Source organism: Syngnathus floridae, chromosome 11, assembly GCF_059516105.1.
Source record: "Syngnathus floridae isolate MCC-2025c chromosome 11, RoL_Sflo_1.0, whole genome shotgun sequence".
Taxonomy (NCBI): Eukaryota; Metazoa; Chordata; class Actinopteri; order Syngnathiformes; family Syngnathidae; genus Syngnathus; species Syngnathus floridae.
Genome location: NC_142423.1, coordinates 8,735,000 through 8,749,248, shown reverse-complemented (window position 1 = coordinate 8,749,248; position 14,249 = coordinate 8,735,000). Strand labels below are relative to the sequence as shown.

General features: G+C 42.4%; 3 protein-coding genes across 4 annotated transcripts; 2 read left to right on the top strand and 1 right to left on the bottom strand.

The window, feature by feature from the left end:
• Nucleotides 1–2,214: 2,214 nt before the first annotated feature.
• alas1 (5'-aminolevulinate synthase 1) lies at nt 2,215–6,066 on the bottom strand. 2 transcript variants are annotated; one of them, XM_088389935.1, is made up of 11 exons: nt 5,885–6,066; nt 5,257–5,471; nt 4,998–5,180; nt 4,776–4,907; nt 4,478–4,697; nt 4,043–4,227; nt 3,785–3,964; nt 3,526–3,690; nt 2,858–3,126; nt 2,615–2,777; nt 2,215–2,515 (listed from the first exon to the last, which is right to left on the bottom strand). In XM_088389935.1, exons 2-11 carry the CDS (start codon nt 5,459–5,461, stop codon nt 2,355–2,357), a joined length of 1,863 nt encoding a protein of 620 aa, XP_088246061.1. In that variant the 5' UTR covers nt 5,462–5,471; nt 5,885–6,066; the 3' UTR covers nt 2,215–2,354. The 2 variants fall into 2 exon arrangements, with proteins under 2 accessions (XP_088246061.1, XP_088246062.1); XM_088389936.1 differs by having other exon boundaries at nt 4,782–4,907; nt 5,885–6,065.
• An 879-nt stretch (nt 6,067–6,945) lies between these two features.
• LOC148390893 (protein shisa-4-like) lies at nt 6,946–12,025 on the top strand. Its single transcript, XM_088389937.1, has 5 exons — nt 6,946–7,101; nt 7,844–7,997; nt 8,896–9,032; nt 9,921–10,175; nt 10,270–12,025. Exons 1-5 carry the CDS (start codon nt 7,032–7,034, stop codon nt 10,488–10,490), a joined length of 837 nt encoding a protein of 278 aa, XP_088246063.1. The 5' UTR covers nt 6,946–7,031; the 3' UTR covers nt 10,491–12,025.
• A 438-nt stretch (nt 12,026–12,463) lies between these two features.
• LOC148390892 (protein shisa-4-like) lies at nt 12,464–14,052 on the top strand. Its single transcript, XM_088389938.1, has 5 exons — nt 12,464–12,601; nt 12,716–12,872; nt 12,940–13,103; nt 13,325–13,468; nt 13,692–14,052. Exons 1-5 carry the CDS (start codon nt 12,535–12,537, stop codon nt 13,781–13,783), a joined length of 624 nt encoding a protein of 207 aa, XP_088246064.1. The 5' UTR covers nt 12,464–12,534; the 3' UTR covers nt 13,784–14,052.
• The last annotated feature ends 197 nt before the right edge of the window (nt 14,053–14,249 follow it).

The following is a 14,249-nucleotide window of genomic DNA, read 5'->3' as shown; positions in this document are numbered from 1 at the left end:
GCATGAGAAGAATTCTCGTCCGACCGGTTAGACGATGGATTTGTTATGAACTTTACAGGAAGTGTTAATTACACTTCGTTGTAGGGAGTTTTTTTCCTGATGCCACAACAAAACCAGGCGTGTCAAGAGTGTTTTTCTTTTCCTCGTTTCCTTTTGCAACACATCCTTCAATACAACCTCACTTGCCCTCCAAGCTTCTTTTCACTGTGTAATTTCCTCATTTGTAAACCATAAGCACATGCAAAGGTAAACTTTTTTACACCAGAGCGTGGATTGTAAATGCCATCGTAAACAATGATTAATTTTATGGACACAAATGTTATCAAGCTGAGGGGAAAACCAGAAGACGACGGCGTGCACAAAGAGGACACATTCCAGGAGGCCTTAGACTTGTAATCAGGAAGGACAGTTGCACGCGATGATACTAAAACGTTCAGACTGTTTGGTTGAAAAGAAAGATGTTGTATTTTTCACTATTTAAAATAATTCCCAGGTGTCTTAATATAATCTTATACCAAAATACCTCAAGCATCATCGATTATAGCACAATAGTCACCCGTGCTGAAAATTGCTTGTTCTGAAGGGCCACTCCTTTGTCATATACAGAATCACTTTGCCCCATTTTCCACTGCGTTGTACTTTTGTTACCATGACGACTAGGAGAGGCACTGAAAGGTGGTCCAAAAATAAAGGGATTACCAACTGTGAAATGCACCCGTGAAGATGGTAAGCACAGATTGTAGTTTCACTCCAGGATGCAGCACGTTATCAACAAGGTGCTGAATTGCACTTATTTAATGCGTGTTTGATAAATAAATGCTTCCCTCAAACGCCCGCCTTTTTCTAGAAGGAAAATAAAAACATGGGCAGTAAGTGCAATAACCATTTTCACTTGACATGTATTCTATTAAATTCCAGTATGATCCCCCACTGGGAGTTGAGTAAAAAAATCTACCTGCTGGTGTTTGTGTATATTCGATTTATGACAATTTCGCTCTAAACTAAACTATTTTTTGATGAATTAAAACAAAACAAAACAAAACACAGAGCGACTTCTGAAGAGAACACAAACCAGTTTTACTGGTACAGTGTTCACGTCACCTTACATCCTAAATGTCCTGACTTGTTTTTCATTATTTCCTTAATTGTGTGATTATTTTAACCTAACCAGAAATGTCGATTTTTCCCAAAATTGATGATTGAGATAATGTTATGCTAGTATTTGTAATGCACACATCCATGTTCACACACACACTAAATAGATAGGCTACCTTTGAAAAAGGAGTGTAAAAGTGAGCCTGATGATTAGATCTAGCCGAGTTTTAGTGTGTGTGCATGTGTGTGTTGCACGGCGCATCTATCTTCCTTATGTTGTTGTTTCGCCTCTTCATGTTTTTCTGTTTGGATCTGGGTTGAGGGGGGTGTCATGTAACATAGCAAAAATTATGTCACTTCACACCGAACAGTGGGTCAGTAGGTTCAGTCAAATGTACTTATGTACAATCAGAAACTCAGAAGCCTTGTTTTAAAATGAGGTTGTTTGCTCACAATATGGTCAAATTATGTCAGTTTATGTATTGAAGCTAAAATGTGCCAAGATTTTGCACCATTTTGAGCATTGTGTTCCATTTCGATAAAGAACATCTTTAATCCCACAGCAACCTGAATATGCTTTAGTGGATAACGCTGGCTCATTAGTCACACACAAAGATTCATGTGGCGCCCACTGAAAGCGTGAAGAACACCTAATGGGATTGTGACATGACACAATTCATTTGCTTGCGACTCATACACTGTTCATGACAGTATCAAAATGACATTTTATCAATCAGTCACAGGCGATAGTTTGCTCTGGCACCCGTTTCCTATTTGACTTCGTAGATTTGCATGTTACCTCTCCAGGCAAAAGTTCAACCTTTGTTCTCTAAACCAGTGCCAAACAAGTGGGTGGCTTGATTATAGCCTATAATGGAAGAATGGATGGATGACATCATTTCATAATTGACTTGTCATGTCAATTGGCATTTTCATCTGTTTTGTTTTGTCTTAGAAGAATTGTAAGTTCATCGCAAGATATGCTTTTTGCGACAGTGTTGTTACTCTTATGTATATAAATGTGGTTTAAAACTTTGAAACTGACTTCCAACGAGATACAAAATATATATTTTTTTCTTTGCTTTGCGACACTTAAGGAATTCACAGACCACAGACATGTTCCATCTTATATTTTATTACGTATATATAATATTTGATCATAGAGTATTTTGAATAATGTGTTTAAGAAGACATATAAAAGATAATGCGACAGAGAAAGGACATAAGAGTTGTCTGGAGCCAGCTTTGGGTGGGACTGGTTACCCGCGAGCCGAGATCGGGTGACTGAGGCCGTTGAAGTAAGACTTCTCTCTCTCGCTCATCACCTCAAAGTGAAGAGGCTGCTGGCAGAAGGTGCACTCGGCCGACGAGTGGGGCTTCAGCTCAAGGCCGGCCTCCTTCCATGTGTGCACCAACCTCTCTGCGAAGAGGAAAAAAAAAAAAAAAAAAAGAGGCAGGTAGAGGTTACCAAACGTTGTATTACAACATCCCTTGGGTTGAAATTGCATAACCGACTTACCAACAAAGTATTTCATCATCTCAGGGGTGTGGTGAGGTGTTGGAGCAATGCGCAGAAGCTCCTCCCCTTTAGCCACAGTGGGATAGTTGATGGCCTGCACGTAGATATCGTGGCGACTCATCATGACGTCACACACCTCTGTGTTCTTCTCAGCGTTAGACACCTAAGAAGTCGGGCAAAAGGCTTAAGTTCCAGTTTCAATTTTGAAATCTGGCAATCATAAGGCATGTTCCGTGAATTTACCCGAACTGGGATGATGTGGCTTGGGCAGTGTACCACAGGCAGCCCAGCGTCCATCAGCATCTGCCGGAGAAGCTTGACGTTGCGCTGGTGCTTACGTCTCAGCGTGCGACCCTCCTCGCCCTTGAGCACCTGGATGGACTGCCGGGCACCAGACAGCAACATCGGCGGCAGAGAGGTGGTGAAGATGAAGCCGGCAGCGTACGAGCGGACTGTGTCCACCAGGGCGGCGGTGCTGGCGATGTAGCCGCCGACACAGCCGAAGGCTTTGCCTGGAAAACGACGAGCATTACAGATTGCAAGAAGACACTATCCACTGGAAATTAATTATTAAAAGCAGTCTCATTTAAAAGTAACTCTGCTGGTGTCCAAGTATTTCCATCTAGCTGAGTAAAGCACATTACAGATTTTACTTTGGTAGTTTTTACTTCACGTTTTTGCTCCTGGTCTGTGTCCAGAAAAGGTGTTTATGTTAAAGTGCACAGATGGAAATGACAATGACAAGAGCAATTCAAGCCTCTGGTCTCCTAGCAACAGCAGGGCAACGAGGAGCTGCTTTAAGCCCGTAAACACGGGCTTGGGTGACACGGCCGAGGTCACCGAACGAAAGGATATTTGTTCAGTCTTGCATTTAGATGAAAATCAGCGCTAAGTAGACATGTCATGCTGACCTAATGTCCCAGAGATGATATCCATCTTGTCCATGACCCCATCACGATCTCCAATTCCACCTCCCCTGGCTCCGTACAGACCCACGGCGTGAACCTCGTCAACAAATGTGATTGCGCCAAATTCGTGGGCCACATCACACATCTCTTCGAGCGGACACACAGCCCCTGCCAGGGAAAAAGAAAGGGCCAAAGGTTACACTACTTTTTTTTTTTTTTTTTTTTAAATTCAGAAAAAAAAAAGGGATGATCTGCAACTGACCATCCATAGAGTGGACAGTCTCAAATGCAACAATCTTTGGCTTGCTCGGATCTCCCTTAAGCAGCAACTCTCGGAGGTGAGAAACGTCATTGTGGCGGAAAATGAACTTCTTGGCACCACTGTTCCGAATTCCCTGAATCATCGATGCGTGGTTGCCTGCGTCAGAGTAGATCTCGCAACCTGCGACAAATCAAATTATCACGATTGAGTTATTACACAAAAGTATTTACAGTGAGAATTAAGTTGATGAAAAATAACCTGGCAGCATCTTTGCCAAAGTAAACAGGGTGGAGTCATTGGCCACAAAGCAGGAAGTGAAGAGTAGTGCCGCATCCTTTTTGTGGAGGTCAGCCAGCTCTTCTTCCAGTTCCACGTGGAACTTGCTGGTGCCGGAGATGTTCCGAGTGCCTCCTGCCCCCGAGCCGTGCTTTTCGAGTGTTTCTCTGGAGGGAGGCAACAAATCAAATTCTCATTGATCATATTACTTTGAAACTTCCCTGCGCAGTGAAACGTTTTGGTTTGTTGACCAGCATCATGGAATGGATTGTGTTTGACTTGATGTAAACTGAGAAGACCAACTATCACTATGGCCACATAAACAATGGAGGTATTGTAACCGGGTGTCGCTTTCAAATGACACCCCGTCTCTATGGTCTTAGTAGGGAAGATGAGACAACACGAGTTCAAACTCACATGATTGATTGAACTACCCGAGGATGTCGACTCATGCCCAAGTAGTCGTTGCTGCACCACACCGACACCTCCCTTTTCTCCTCCAGGGAGCCCGTGAAGTCGTCGGCCATGGGGAACTCGTTGGCCAGACGGTTCACAGTCTTGAACACGCGGTACGTGTGGTCGCTTTTCTTCTCTTCGATCTTCTTTTCGAAAAAGCCGTCGTAATGGAAGCGGGACACTGTTGGGAAGAAGAGGACTTGCTCGAATGCAGCAATGGGACCCCGAGCGGTAACACGTTTACTAATCCTAAACTCACACTTACAGCTGCTTGGCAAATTGTCCTGTAGCAGGTGGGAGACCATCTTAGGACGCTGTTTGAGGAGGGTCTTCATGAGACTTTCACTGGTGCTAGCCAAGGATGGCTGCTTCAGCTGATCAGGAGACACTTCTAGAAAAAGAAAATGAACAAATGTAGGATGATTATCAACATGTTTCTTCTACAGCCTTCTTCCAAGGTCATTCTCAAAGTGACTCTAACCTTTTTGGACAGTGCGGACTTCCTGAACATCTTCTTGGAACTCCATGCCGACCTGGCGAACCACGCTACTGTTCTTCTGGCCCATCTCCGCAGCCAGGAACGGGCATTTGGAGGCCACGGCCTGACCAGATGGCACAGTTGAATGGCCTGCAGGCAACTTGGCCTCTACCTTCGGTTGGGTACCTGAAAATGCGAGCAGACTTTAGTGAACCAGTTCCACCCAATAATAATCGTGTCACCTAATTGATCATCATCATACCTTCAGTGGTGTTATTCTCAGCCCTCTGGTGATAGGAAGTGGACGAGCAGAGAGCCCGCGCCAGAGACGGCGCCATGGGTTTGGAGGCCAGCTCCATCATGATGGGGCAACGCTGGGCATAAACCACCAGTGAATTTCTGGGCTGCTGCATGAAGGCCTGGGGTACGCGAGCCAGGAATGGACAGCGGCGCACTATGACATCCATGATGATAGTTCTGAAGGAGAAGAAACAAATGGGAAATTGACATATGGACTAACATAGATGATAGTGAATTTCTATTTAGTAGTCAAACCCGTCTCAATTAATAAAATGTGTCATCTGTATTGTTGATTAAAATCTTGACGGTCAAGAGAAATGGAGAGAACAGCAGTCTCGCTTTCGGTCGGCTTCAAATATTTCCTGGTATTAAATGTATTATAACAGATTTTTTTCTCGGCTTGTTGATTCTTTTACACATCGACAAATACTATTGATACGTAACGTAAACTTGAACAAATGAAAATGGGTGAAAGAGCGCCCACAATCCTTGTCCTAGTTTGACCTGACTTCGTCTTAAGCAACTATTAGCCATGAAGCTACAAGCCGGACTAGGAGTGATGGCGGCGGTTGATGGAAAAAAAATCTCACCAAGTAAAACCTTGCTGGGCAAAATGACAATGTTGGTCCTTTGAGTCGAATCGAAGAGTTGTCGGCGTGAAGTTCACGATGGATAAGAGAGCCCAAAAAGTGACAACTTCGTTATCCCACACTGAGGACGAACGAGAAGGACGCGGATGTGCGGCTGCTTATAAGAGCGCTTTGGGGGCAAGCCTTACTTGACAAATCTCGCGAGATCCCGTCACGTGTGACTGTGCGTCATCGTCGTCATATAACTTTTTCTTCAGCCAAGAGTTTCCTGGAGCAATATTCCTGGTATATAGAAGACCCGTGTTTCCTGTAAAGTCAATTTATTGTCCCCAAGATGCACTACAAACTCTTTGCACGTGTGTGTGTGTTTTGTTGGAACGTTTTTATGTTAAAGGCTGGATCTTTAATACATATTTGCCATATTTAAATTGCCATTTTGTCCAATCGTATGTAGCGCCCCCAATAGCACTGATGAAAATGATTATGGCTCCCTCTATCATTTAAGTTGCTCAACCCTGTGCCAAAGGGAGTCATCTTTATTTGCATGCAGTTTTGTTCTGGATAATTCCTCCCAGTGTTGTCAAAAGTTTTCGCGTTGTTTTAGTAATGTTTTGCTGCTCTCTGCAGATGACTTTTAGAATGACACTTGCTGACTGCTGTTGACATCTTGTGTAAATGAAAATTTGGATGATGAGCTCCCTATTCTTGCAAACTTTACTCCCCACCCTCATACACAGGTACGCTGCCTTTTTACAACATTAAAAAACATGCACGTTATCAGACTCAATGAGCAGTTTATTATATTGAACAATTTTTATTTTTTATTTTAGACGCCGACTGAGCGGAAGTCTCAAGCTCGAATGACGTCACACATGATTAATCTCCAAATTGTATATTCTCCCCGCCCGACATTTGCTTGGAAGATGTTAAGAATAGTAAGAACATTTAAAAGAAAAGGAATAAAAAGAATAAATAGAAGTCACCGCCCCTGACATTTTTGTTTGGTGGTTATCAAGCTACCAAAAGTGATGGCGGAAGTACAGCGGAGTGAGACACGTGTTGGTGTATGTATGCACATAGACGATCTTGAGGCCGTCGCTTCCTGTTGTGCCCCATCCTGGCTGTGCCATATCTCTAAGGAGCAACCATGGCGTCAGGCCTCCCGGGTGTCGTCCTCTTGGCCTTACTATGTGCCGTTCTGGCCGCCTGCGTATCGGGTAAGTTTGTAAATAAAGTCAAGTATTTAACAGTTGATGGGTACCGATGTTGTTTTAGATACCACGCTATTTTTGCGTAAAAACGGCTTGAGAAGCCTCCTTCGAAAAGTCTGATCTTCGTTCATTATGTTAGCTACCTAAATGAAACACCGCGCATGGAATTTAAATAGTGTTTCCAATAAATGTCCCTGATATGTTGTTTTTATGGATGGCCTGATTTGCTTGGCAGCGATTTAATCAGTTTTGTTTTCCCGAAACAGAAACTCGTAAGACACAGCGCACACCCTGACCATTACATTGGGTACCCCAATCAGGATCTGTACTCAAAATCCTGCCTCACATTGATAACGAATATTCAGTAGTTTCTCATTAATGTACTTTATCCCCCAGACACCTTATTAAAACCGAAATGGTCAAATCTAATTAGAATAACAACCCATGCATGAGGAAAATTGTAACCATTTTTTTCTACTTTTCTCCTACCGTATCACGTGATTTAACAATTTGTACAGACTGAATTTGTTTCAAAATAATCTTTCCCAGACTGTTCAGTACTTGCCAAGTACGTACTGACATGGTGAGCTATCAGCAATGTGCTTTTTATTGATGATGCATTTATATTCTTTGGAAGTAGTTTTCCTCTTTGCATCAGTGCTTGAACATTATTTTCCAGCCCAATAAGGGACGTACAGACTTCTCATTATTCTTGTGTTTTTTGTTTTTTTCTTGTGATGTGTTACAGCGGACGATAAAGACTGCCTGGAGTACACAGACATCCGTGGTGTGTTTCAACCATACGAGCAATGTAACCTAGGATTCTGCTGTGGTAACTGCCACTCCAAACGGTGCTGTAGGGATAGCTTTCTTCGATTTACAGAGGATCGCCAAGAGCAATGGTAATACACACCCCCACCATGAACTTAACCAAATGACACTGTGTATGACATTTAGATTCACTCGTATCGCCTTAAAACCTTTCAAACCCACAGGGAATTTTTAGGTAATATTTTGAAATGGCTTACAAGTGTAATTATAATTTAACCTGTGTTATGAGATGCAATGAGATTACCTTTTCTCATTAATGTCCCCTTTTTTTAATTTTAAACAATCATGATTACGCTCAAAATAATGATAACAAAAAAGATTTACAGTGTTATTTATTAAAATAGTTTCTCTTCAGTTAAAAAAAGCTGAACAACTAAAGTGCTAAACAGTAAGAATGGCTCTAAAAAAAGGTAACCACTAAAGGAAATGTTGCCATAGGTGAGCAGGAAGCTGGTGCAATAAAAAAATCAATCAAAAATCAAAAGAAATGTAACAATCATAGAAGTGAGAATGTTTTTAGCAGAAAAAGACAAGCTTCTGCAGATTGGTTTGCCAAAATCAACCAAAGAATTAAAAACATGAATCTTTTTAAGGGTTTGATTTCACCATTTTCTGCATTGCATTTTAACAACATGCTGATTAAAAAAAATATGGTGTTGATAAATATCATCTAATGTGGGACTGGAACAGAGTAATCACATTTCTAATCATTTCAATGGGCAACATTACCTCGATTTATGAACGTTTTGAGTAAAAAAAATGGTGTTAGGAACTAATTAACTGTGTTAATAAATATTCCACTGCATAGGTTTTGTTACATTTTTCAGTTTTACAATCAATTGTGTTGTTCTGTGGTGGCATTGCTACATATTGTACAATTTTTTTGTCATTTTTATTATCAATAATAATACATTATTTATTAATTGTCACCATAATACAGTCTTTGCTTCTTTGTTTTTCTTTTATTAGTGAATATGCTTCACCCATGGACACCACCCCGATGTTGGGTTCTGTGATTGGTGGTGTCATCTTTATGGTGGTGGTGCTCATAAGCTGCTGTGTGTGTCCCTGCTGTTGCCTGTACAAGATATGCCGCAAGCCGCGACGTAAGTCCGCTCACACCCCGTCATCGCGAAACATTCACTGCTGTTGAAATGGTCAAGTTCCTTTCTCTGGACCATTTTGATCTTTACAGATTTCAGAAAGACTGTACTCTGAGCCATTGTCCCTTTTTTTTGCTAATTTCTGATATCTACTAGTGCACTTGGGCAAATCATTTCCGTCAGCTGGATTTGAGACTCATTTTGAACTTGTGAAAACCTGCAATTGATCTTCTAATGCATAACCATTCAAAGTCACGTCATATCTAACCCTAACCCCCCCCCCCCCACACCCACCCAATGACTCTGAGTCATACTTGGTCATACTGTGCAGTCTGTTGGCCCATCATCCACATGACTGCCATTCGTGTTTCTAAAATGGAAATTCCCACTTTTCCAGCCTCTGTTTGAATTTGTGTCTCATCACTTTGGTTATAAATGGAACTGGTAACGACATAAAGAAAATTCACTCCCGCTGCACTCTTACTTCCTCTCAGCTGCACATAGTTTGCCCCCAGAGCAAGCGAGGGGTTGGTTAAAGTACAGCAAGAATGTTAGAGCTCCACCTACTGTGTCTTTTGTCTGTGCACGTGTGGATGACTCATAGTCTCCACGGCAACCACATGAGAAGCATTCAGGACCATTCCAGCACATCTACAGGAAGTGGTCATGAAGGCCTTGGAGTGGGTGGGTGGGGGAATTGAGCAATGATGTAGTGGTAGGATCAACTTACACACCCATTTTCCTTTTCAAATTTTATGCAGAGAGGGATTTTTCATCTCGTATTTGGAGTTATTTCAAGTCAATGTAAAAAGTGGGATTGTTGTGTTCTAAACAATTCTGTGTTTTCATTGTTTTGGAAATGAGTCTTTTCTTTCTGTCCTTCCCTCACAGCGGTAATCGCAACTTCCACTCACACCACCGTCGTGACTAACACCCCCCAGCATTACCCCCAGCAACCCATGATGTCGCCCGGGCAACCACAAGCCTACCCGGCGGCCCCTTATCCAGCGTACCAGCCTGTACCGGTGCAGACGGGATATGGCCAGCCCATGCCACCTCAGGGATACCCGCAACATCCCATGCCCGCTATCCCTCCCCCAGGACAGCATTACACACCGGGACCGCCGCCAACATATGTAGAAGCCAGTGAGTGTGAAATTTGAATAAGCCCCCAAAAGTGTCATACTTGAAGTCGTCTGTCACTAACTTGCTGTATGTTTCTGTACGTTCTTGTGTCCAGCCGGCCCGGCCTACCCTCCCAACCCGATGCCTTACAGCCAGGCTGCCTTCACCCCCGGCCAGCCGTCTTACCCTCTGCAGCCCCCTGGGCAGCCTCCTGTGCAGCCCCCTATGCAGCCCCCCATGCAGCCCCAGCCCAATGCCCCAGGAGCCCAAGTAGACTACCTGAATCAGCCGGCGTACAACCCAGATTTTGTCTCTCCACCACCCAAGATGGGTTAACGGCCTCGTCGAGCTTGCTGCAACATCCTCAAAAGAATTTTTACCGTTTTTCGAGTTCATCATCCACCCGATACAATTATGCACAAGAGGTTCGTGCATGCCTTTTTGGGAATTGATGTTTGCCTTGCAGTTCTCAGGAAGCAAGTCCGGATTTCTTTTTTTTTTTTTTTTCTTGAACCTGACCGAATTCCTTAGTTACTGCAGCTTGAACTATCTCGGCCATCTTTAGCCACGTTTGAATATTTCAGTGTTACAATTGGACCCGTCATCATCGTGTTCTCTCGTGTTGACGTTGTTACTGCCGCTTAGTGTCATTGTCATCGTTAGCTGCTCCTATCGTTCGCCAGTATAGTTATGATGTGTAACCAGAGAGAAAACAAATTTTTGGGCTGTAATTGATATATTGTAATATGTTTTTGTGCCAGTCGTCATATGGCCTTTGCCCTCAGGGGGTTTTCAAAGTGTGGGACGGTGAGAATCACTTTACAGGACTTTGTGTTACTATTGATAAAATAGTAGCTAACATTGCATAAATTCCAAACAGGTACCGTAACAGTATCGTATTGACTTCATTTTTATATCCCTGTAAATTAATCCCTCGAAGAAAACAAAAATCTTTTCTATTTTCCTTCAACATAGCCAAATTGATCTTAACAGATGTTTCTTACAAACCCTGAAGTAAAAGTCGCGTCCCTCACTTGAAAACAGCCGTCTTCGACCAAAACGTGTCTAAGAATAGTGGTCAGTTGATTGTGGGATGAAAAAGAAAAAAAAAGTTATGTGTTTTCAGTTTCAACAATGATGGAAAGTATTTGTTACGGAGTTAAGAGCTCTCGGGTTAAAAGGGAATATTCATTTTGTGATGCGCAAGCTGGCCGTTATGTGTGCACTTGTATTTCTGCTCATGTCCTCCATAAGTTTGTTTTTTGTGCAACCTTAGGATATTTCAATTGTTCCAACTGGACGCAAATGTATCAATGGATTAATAGCAAAATAACCAAAGTTCTTTTTTTTTTTTTTTTTTTCTTCCTTGATTCACTCATGCTAGCAACTGCTGTGCCTTCTAATCCACATAACATCCAAAACAACATTAGGAAGACGGAATTTGGAAGGTTTCATTTCATTTACCTAGTCAAGCTGCGTGTCCGCCCGTGAGGTGTGACCAAAATGCAACCAGACTTTGGCCGTTTGCTCGTGACTCATCTTAGTCTTGTTTACCGTCGCACCTCGGCTCACGTTTAAAATATATCTTCTGAGCTATGCTATGCCATTAACTGCCAGGATTTAGTAGACCTCATTGATTTCATACATTTACTTGAAACTACTTGTGCTCAAGTGACCTTTTTCGCAAACCCGAAAGCCTTTGTCAGAATCCGACGTAACCCGAGCAATGCGGATTTCCTCCTTTTTATTTAGATTTTAGTAGATGTTTCCTGTTATATCACGCTGTGTGATTTGTGTGCAATGCGTACAGATTCTTCTTCCTGTCAAATGTGACCACATGCCAGCTCAATAAATTAGAAATTCGCTTTGTATGCATGTATCAGGTGAATAGCTCCTACCTTTCATGACTGTGCGAATGTGTGCAATCAACATCACTCGGGTTTTATTTGAAGACCTTCATAACGTATGTAAAATTTACAGGATGCACAAACCACTGATTTATGTTCAAGTTCATACATTTGGATTAAAATTAAATCATCAGATGTTTGCCCACAGCAAATTGACCAATTCTTAGGGGTTGTTTTGCAAAAAAAAAAAAAAAAGACAATTTGTTTGGGTTGTTTTGGCAAGCAGGACCCTTGAAGCCCCCAAAGAAACAAACTATCATTGATATGGATCAATATCAGCTCTCCACAATTCCCTGAGTTACCTGTTCTGGTGCACCACCTAATGTAAATTTCATGAAACTGCTTATGAATTTATTTCAATAGCATTTCACTGTATTAATTGAACCGAGCCGGTTTCTCACCTGGAATGTTGTTAGGCGACTATAGCTACTGGGTGGGACAGGCACACACACAAAGTGTGTGTCTTTGCAGTAATGGTGTCGGCCGTTTTGTCCTTTCTAGTCTTCGTGTCCTGTGTCCTCTTTCTACCAACTATATGGGGTGAGTAAACTTTATGGTGTATCTTTCTTTTAGCCCCAAAATGGCTCTCATTAAGGAAATGAAACCAAATATATTCTGTCATGTGCTCCCAATATGTCTTGGCTTGTCTGCCAGCTGCCGATTGTTCGAGCTACTGGGACGACAGCGGCGTTCGTCACGATGGTCTCAAGTGTGGTGGGATGTACTGCTGTGGAACCTGCAGCGAGAAATACTGCTGCACTAAAGAGCGAAGTCGGCTAACTCAAGAGCAACAAGAAATCTGTGATGACATGTAGGAAAAACGTGCACCCAAAAGTATTAAAATGTTTCTGTTCATAGCTAATGGTTCATCTGCGCAGGCCTCGCTTTGCGAAGTTCTCCAGGCCTGCCATAGTTATAGGCAGCATCCTCGGTACAGTCCTTCCCATTATCTTCTGCGTGGGTCTCATTACCTGCTTTGTGGTTCCATGCTGCTGTCTGTACAAAAAGTGCAGGAAACAACACAATTCAAGGCGACGTCAAAGTGAGACACTTTCTTTATTTACTAAATGCATTATTTACATTAGAAACACACCACACCTGCAAACAAAATGCAGAAAGTATGTAGAGTGGTTATAAAAAGTCTACACACCCCTAATCAAAAAGCAGATTTTTGTGATGTAATCTGACAATCATTTTATTCTGACTGTCACTACTCTCGCTTGCTTGTTGTGTCCCACTGACTAAAAATAACATTTTATGCAGATGTGACATCCACCTTTGTCGCCGCACCCCATCAGCCGGCCTCCCCACCTCATCCGTCCCATCCTACCTACCAGCCTGTGCCTGTCCACGGAGGCCCCGCCATGCCCACTGCACCGGTGGGCCCACCACCATACGTTGGACCCGGTGAGTTCTTACTTTGACTTGGAATGATGAGTTTGCAATCTATCTTAGTTGCCGAGTCTGGTTCATTGCACAAAAATATCTTTGTAATTTTAAAAAATATATGTTTATGTAAAATTATATCATATGTACATCGTCCCTCACTTTATTATACGAATATAAAAAAATAATTTTGTTGAACTGCATTTTTATTATCACATCATGGGATGTGATCTATTTGATTTAGTTCCTCCAGCATACACTCCATTTCCTCTACCACCACGTCCAAATGAACATCCCCAACCTCCCTACAATCCTGCCTACGGCTTCAACCCCTAAATCGGAAAGGAGTGTGCTTGTCATCAGAGTCTGAAATCATTTGGTATTGCAATGCATTTTCAGGGACCTTTAAACCCACGCACAGCAAACAGCTTAAAGTAATTGTGAATAAGTAACATCTTAAATGATCTTATCTTCAAAAATGCCAGCCTGGGTGAGTCTGTAATAGATTGACAAAATTCAATGAAATTGATAAAACACAAGTGTAAATACCTATTTCGCAACTATCCACTGTTGAAGCCTCAAATAAAATAAGACAAAAAACATCATGCTCATGTTCCATCCTGTCTGGTGTCTCGACATGCCCGCAATTATCCCATTGCACCACTAGAGGTCACTGTTGTCACACTTTCAGAAGACAGAGGCCATAATTTGCCTGCTGATACATTTAATAATGATGTCACATTTCCTGTTGTTTCCCGTGGTATAAATCATCAAGCCAACAAGAGCAGAGCTCTCGGATGTT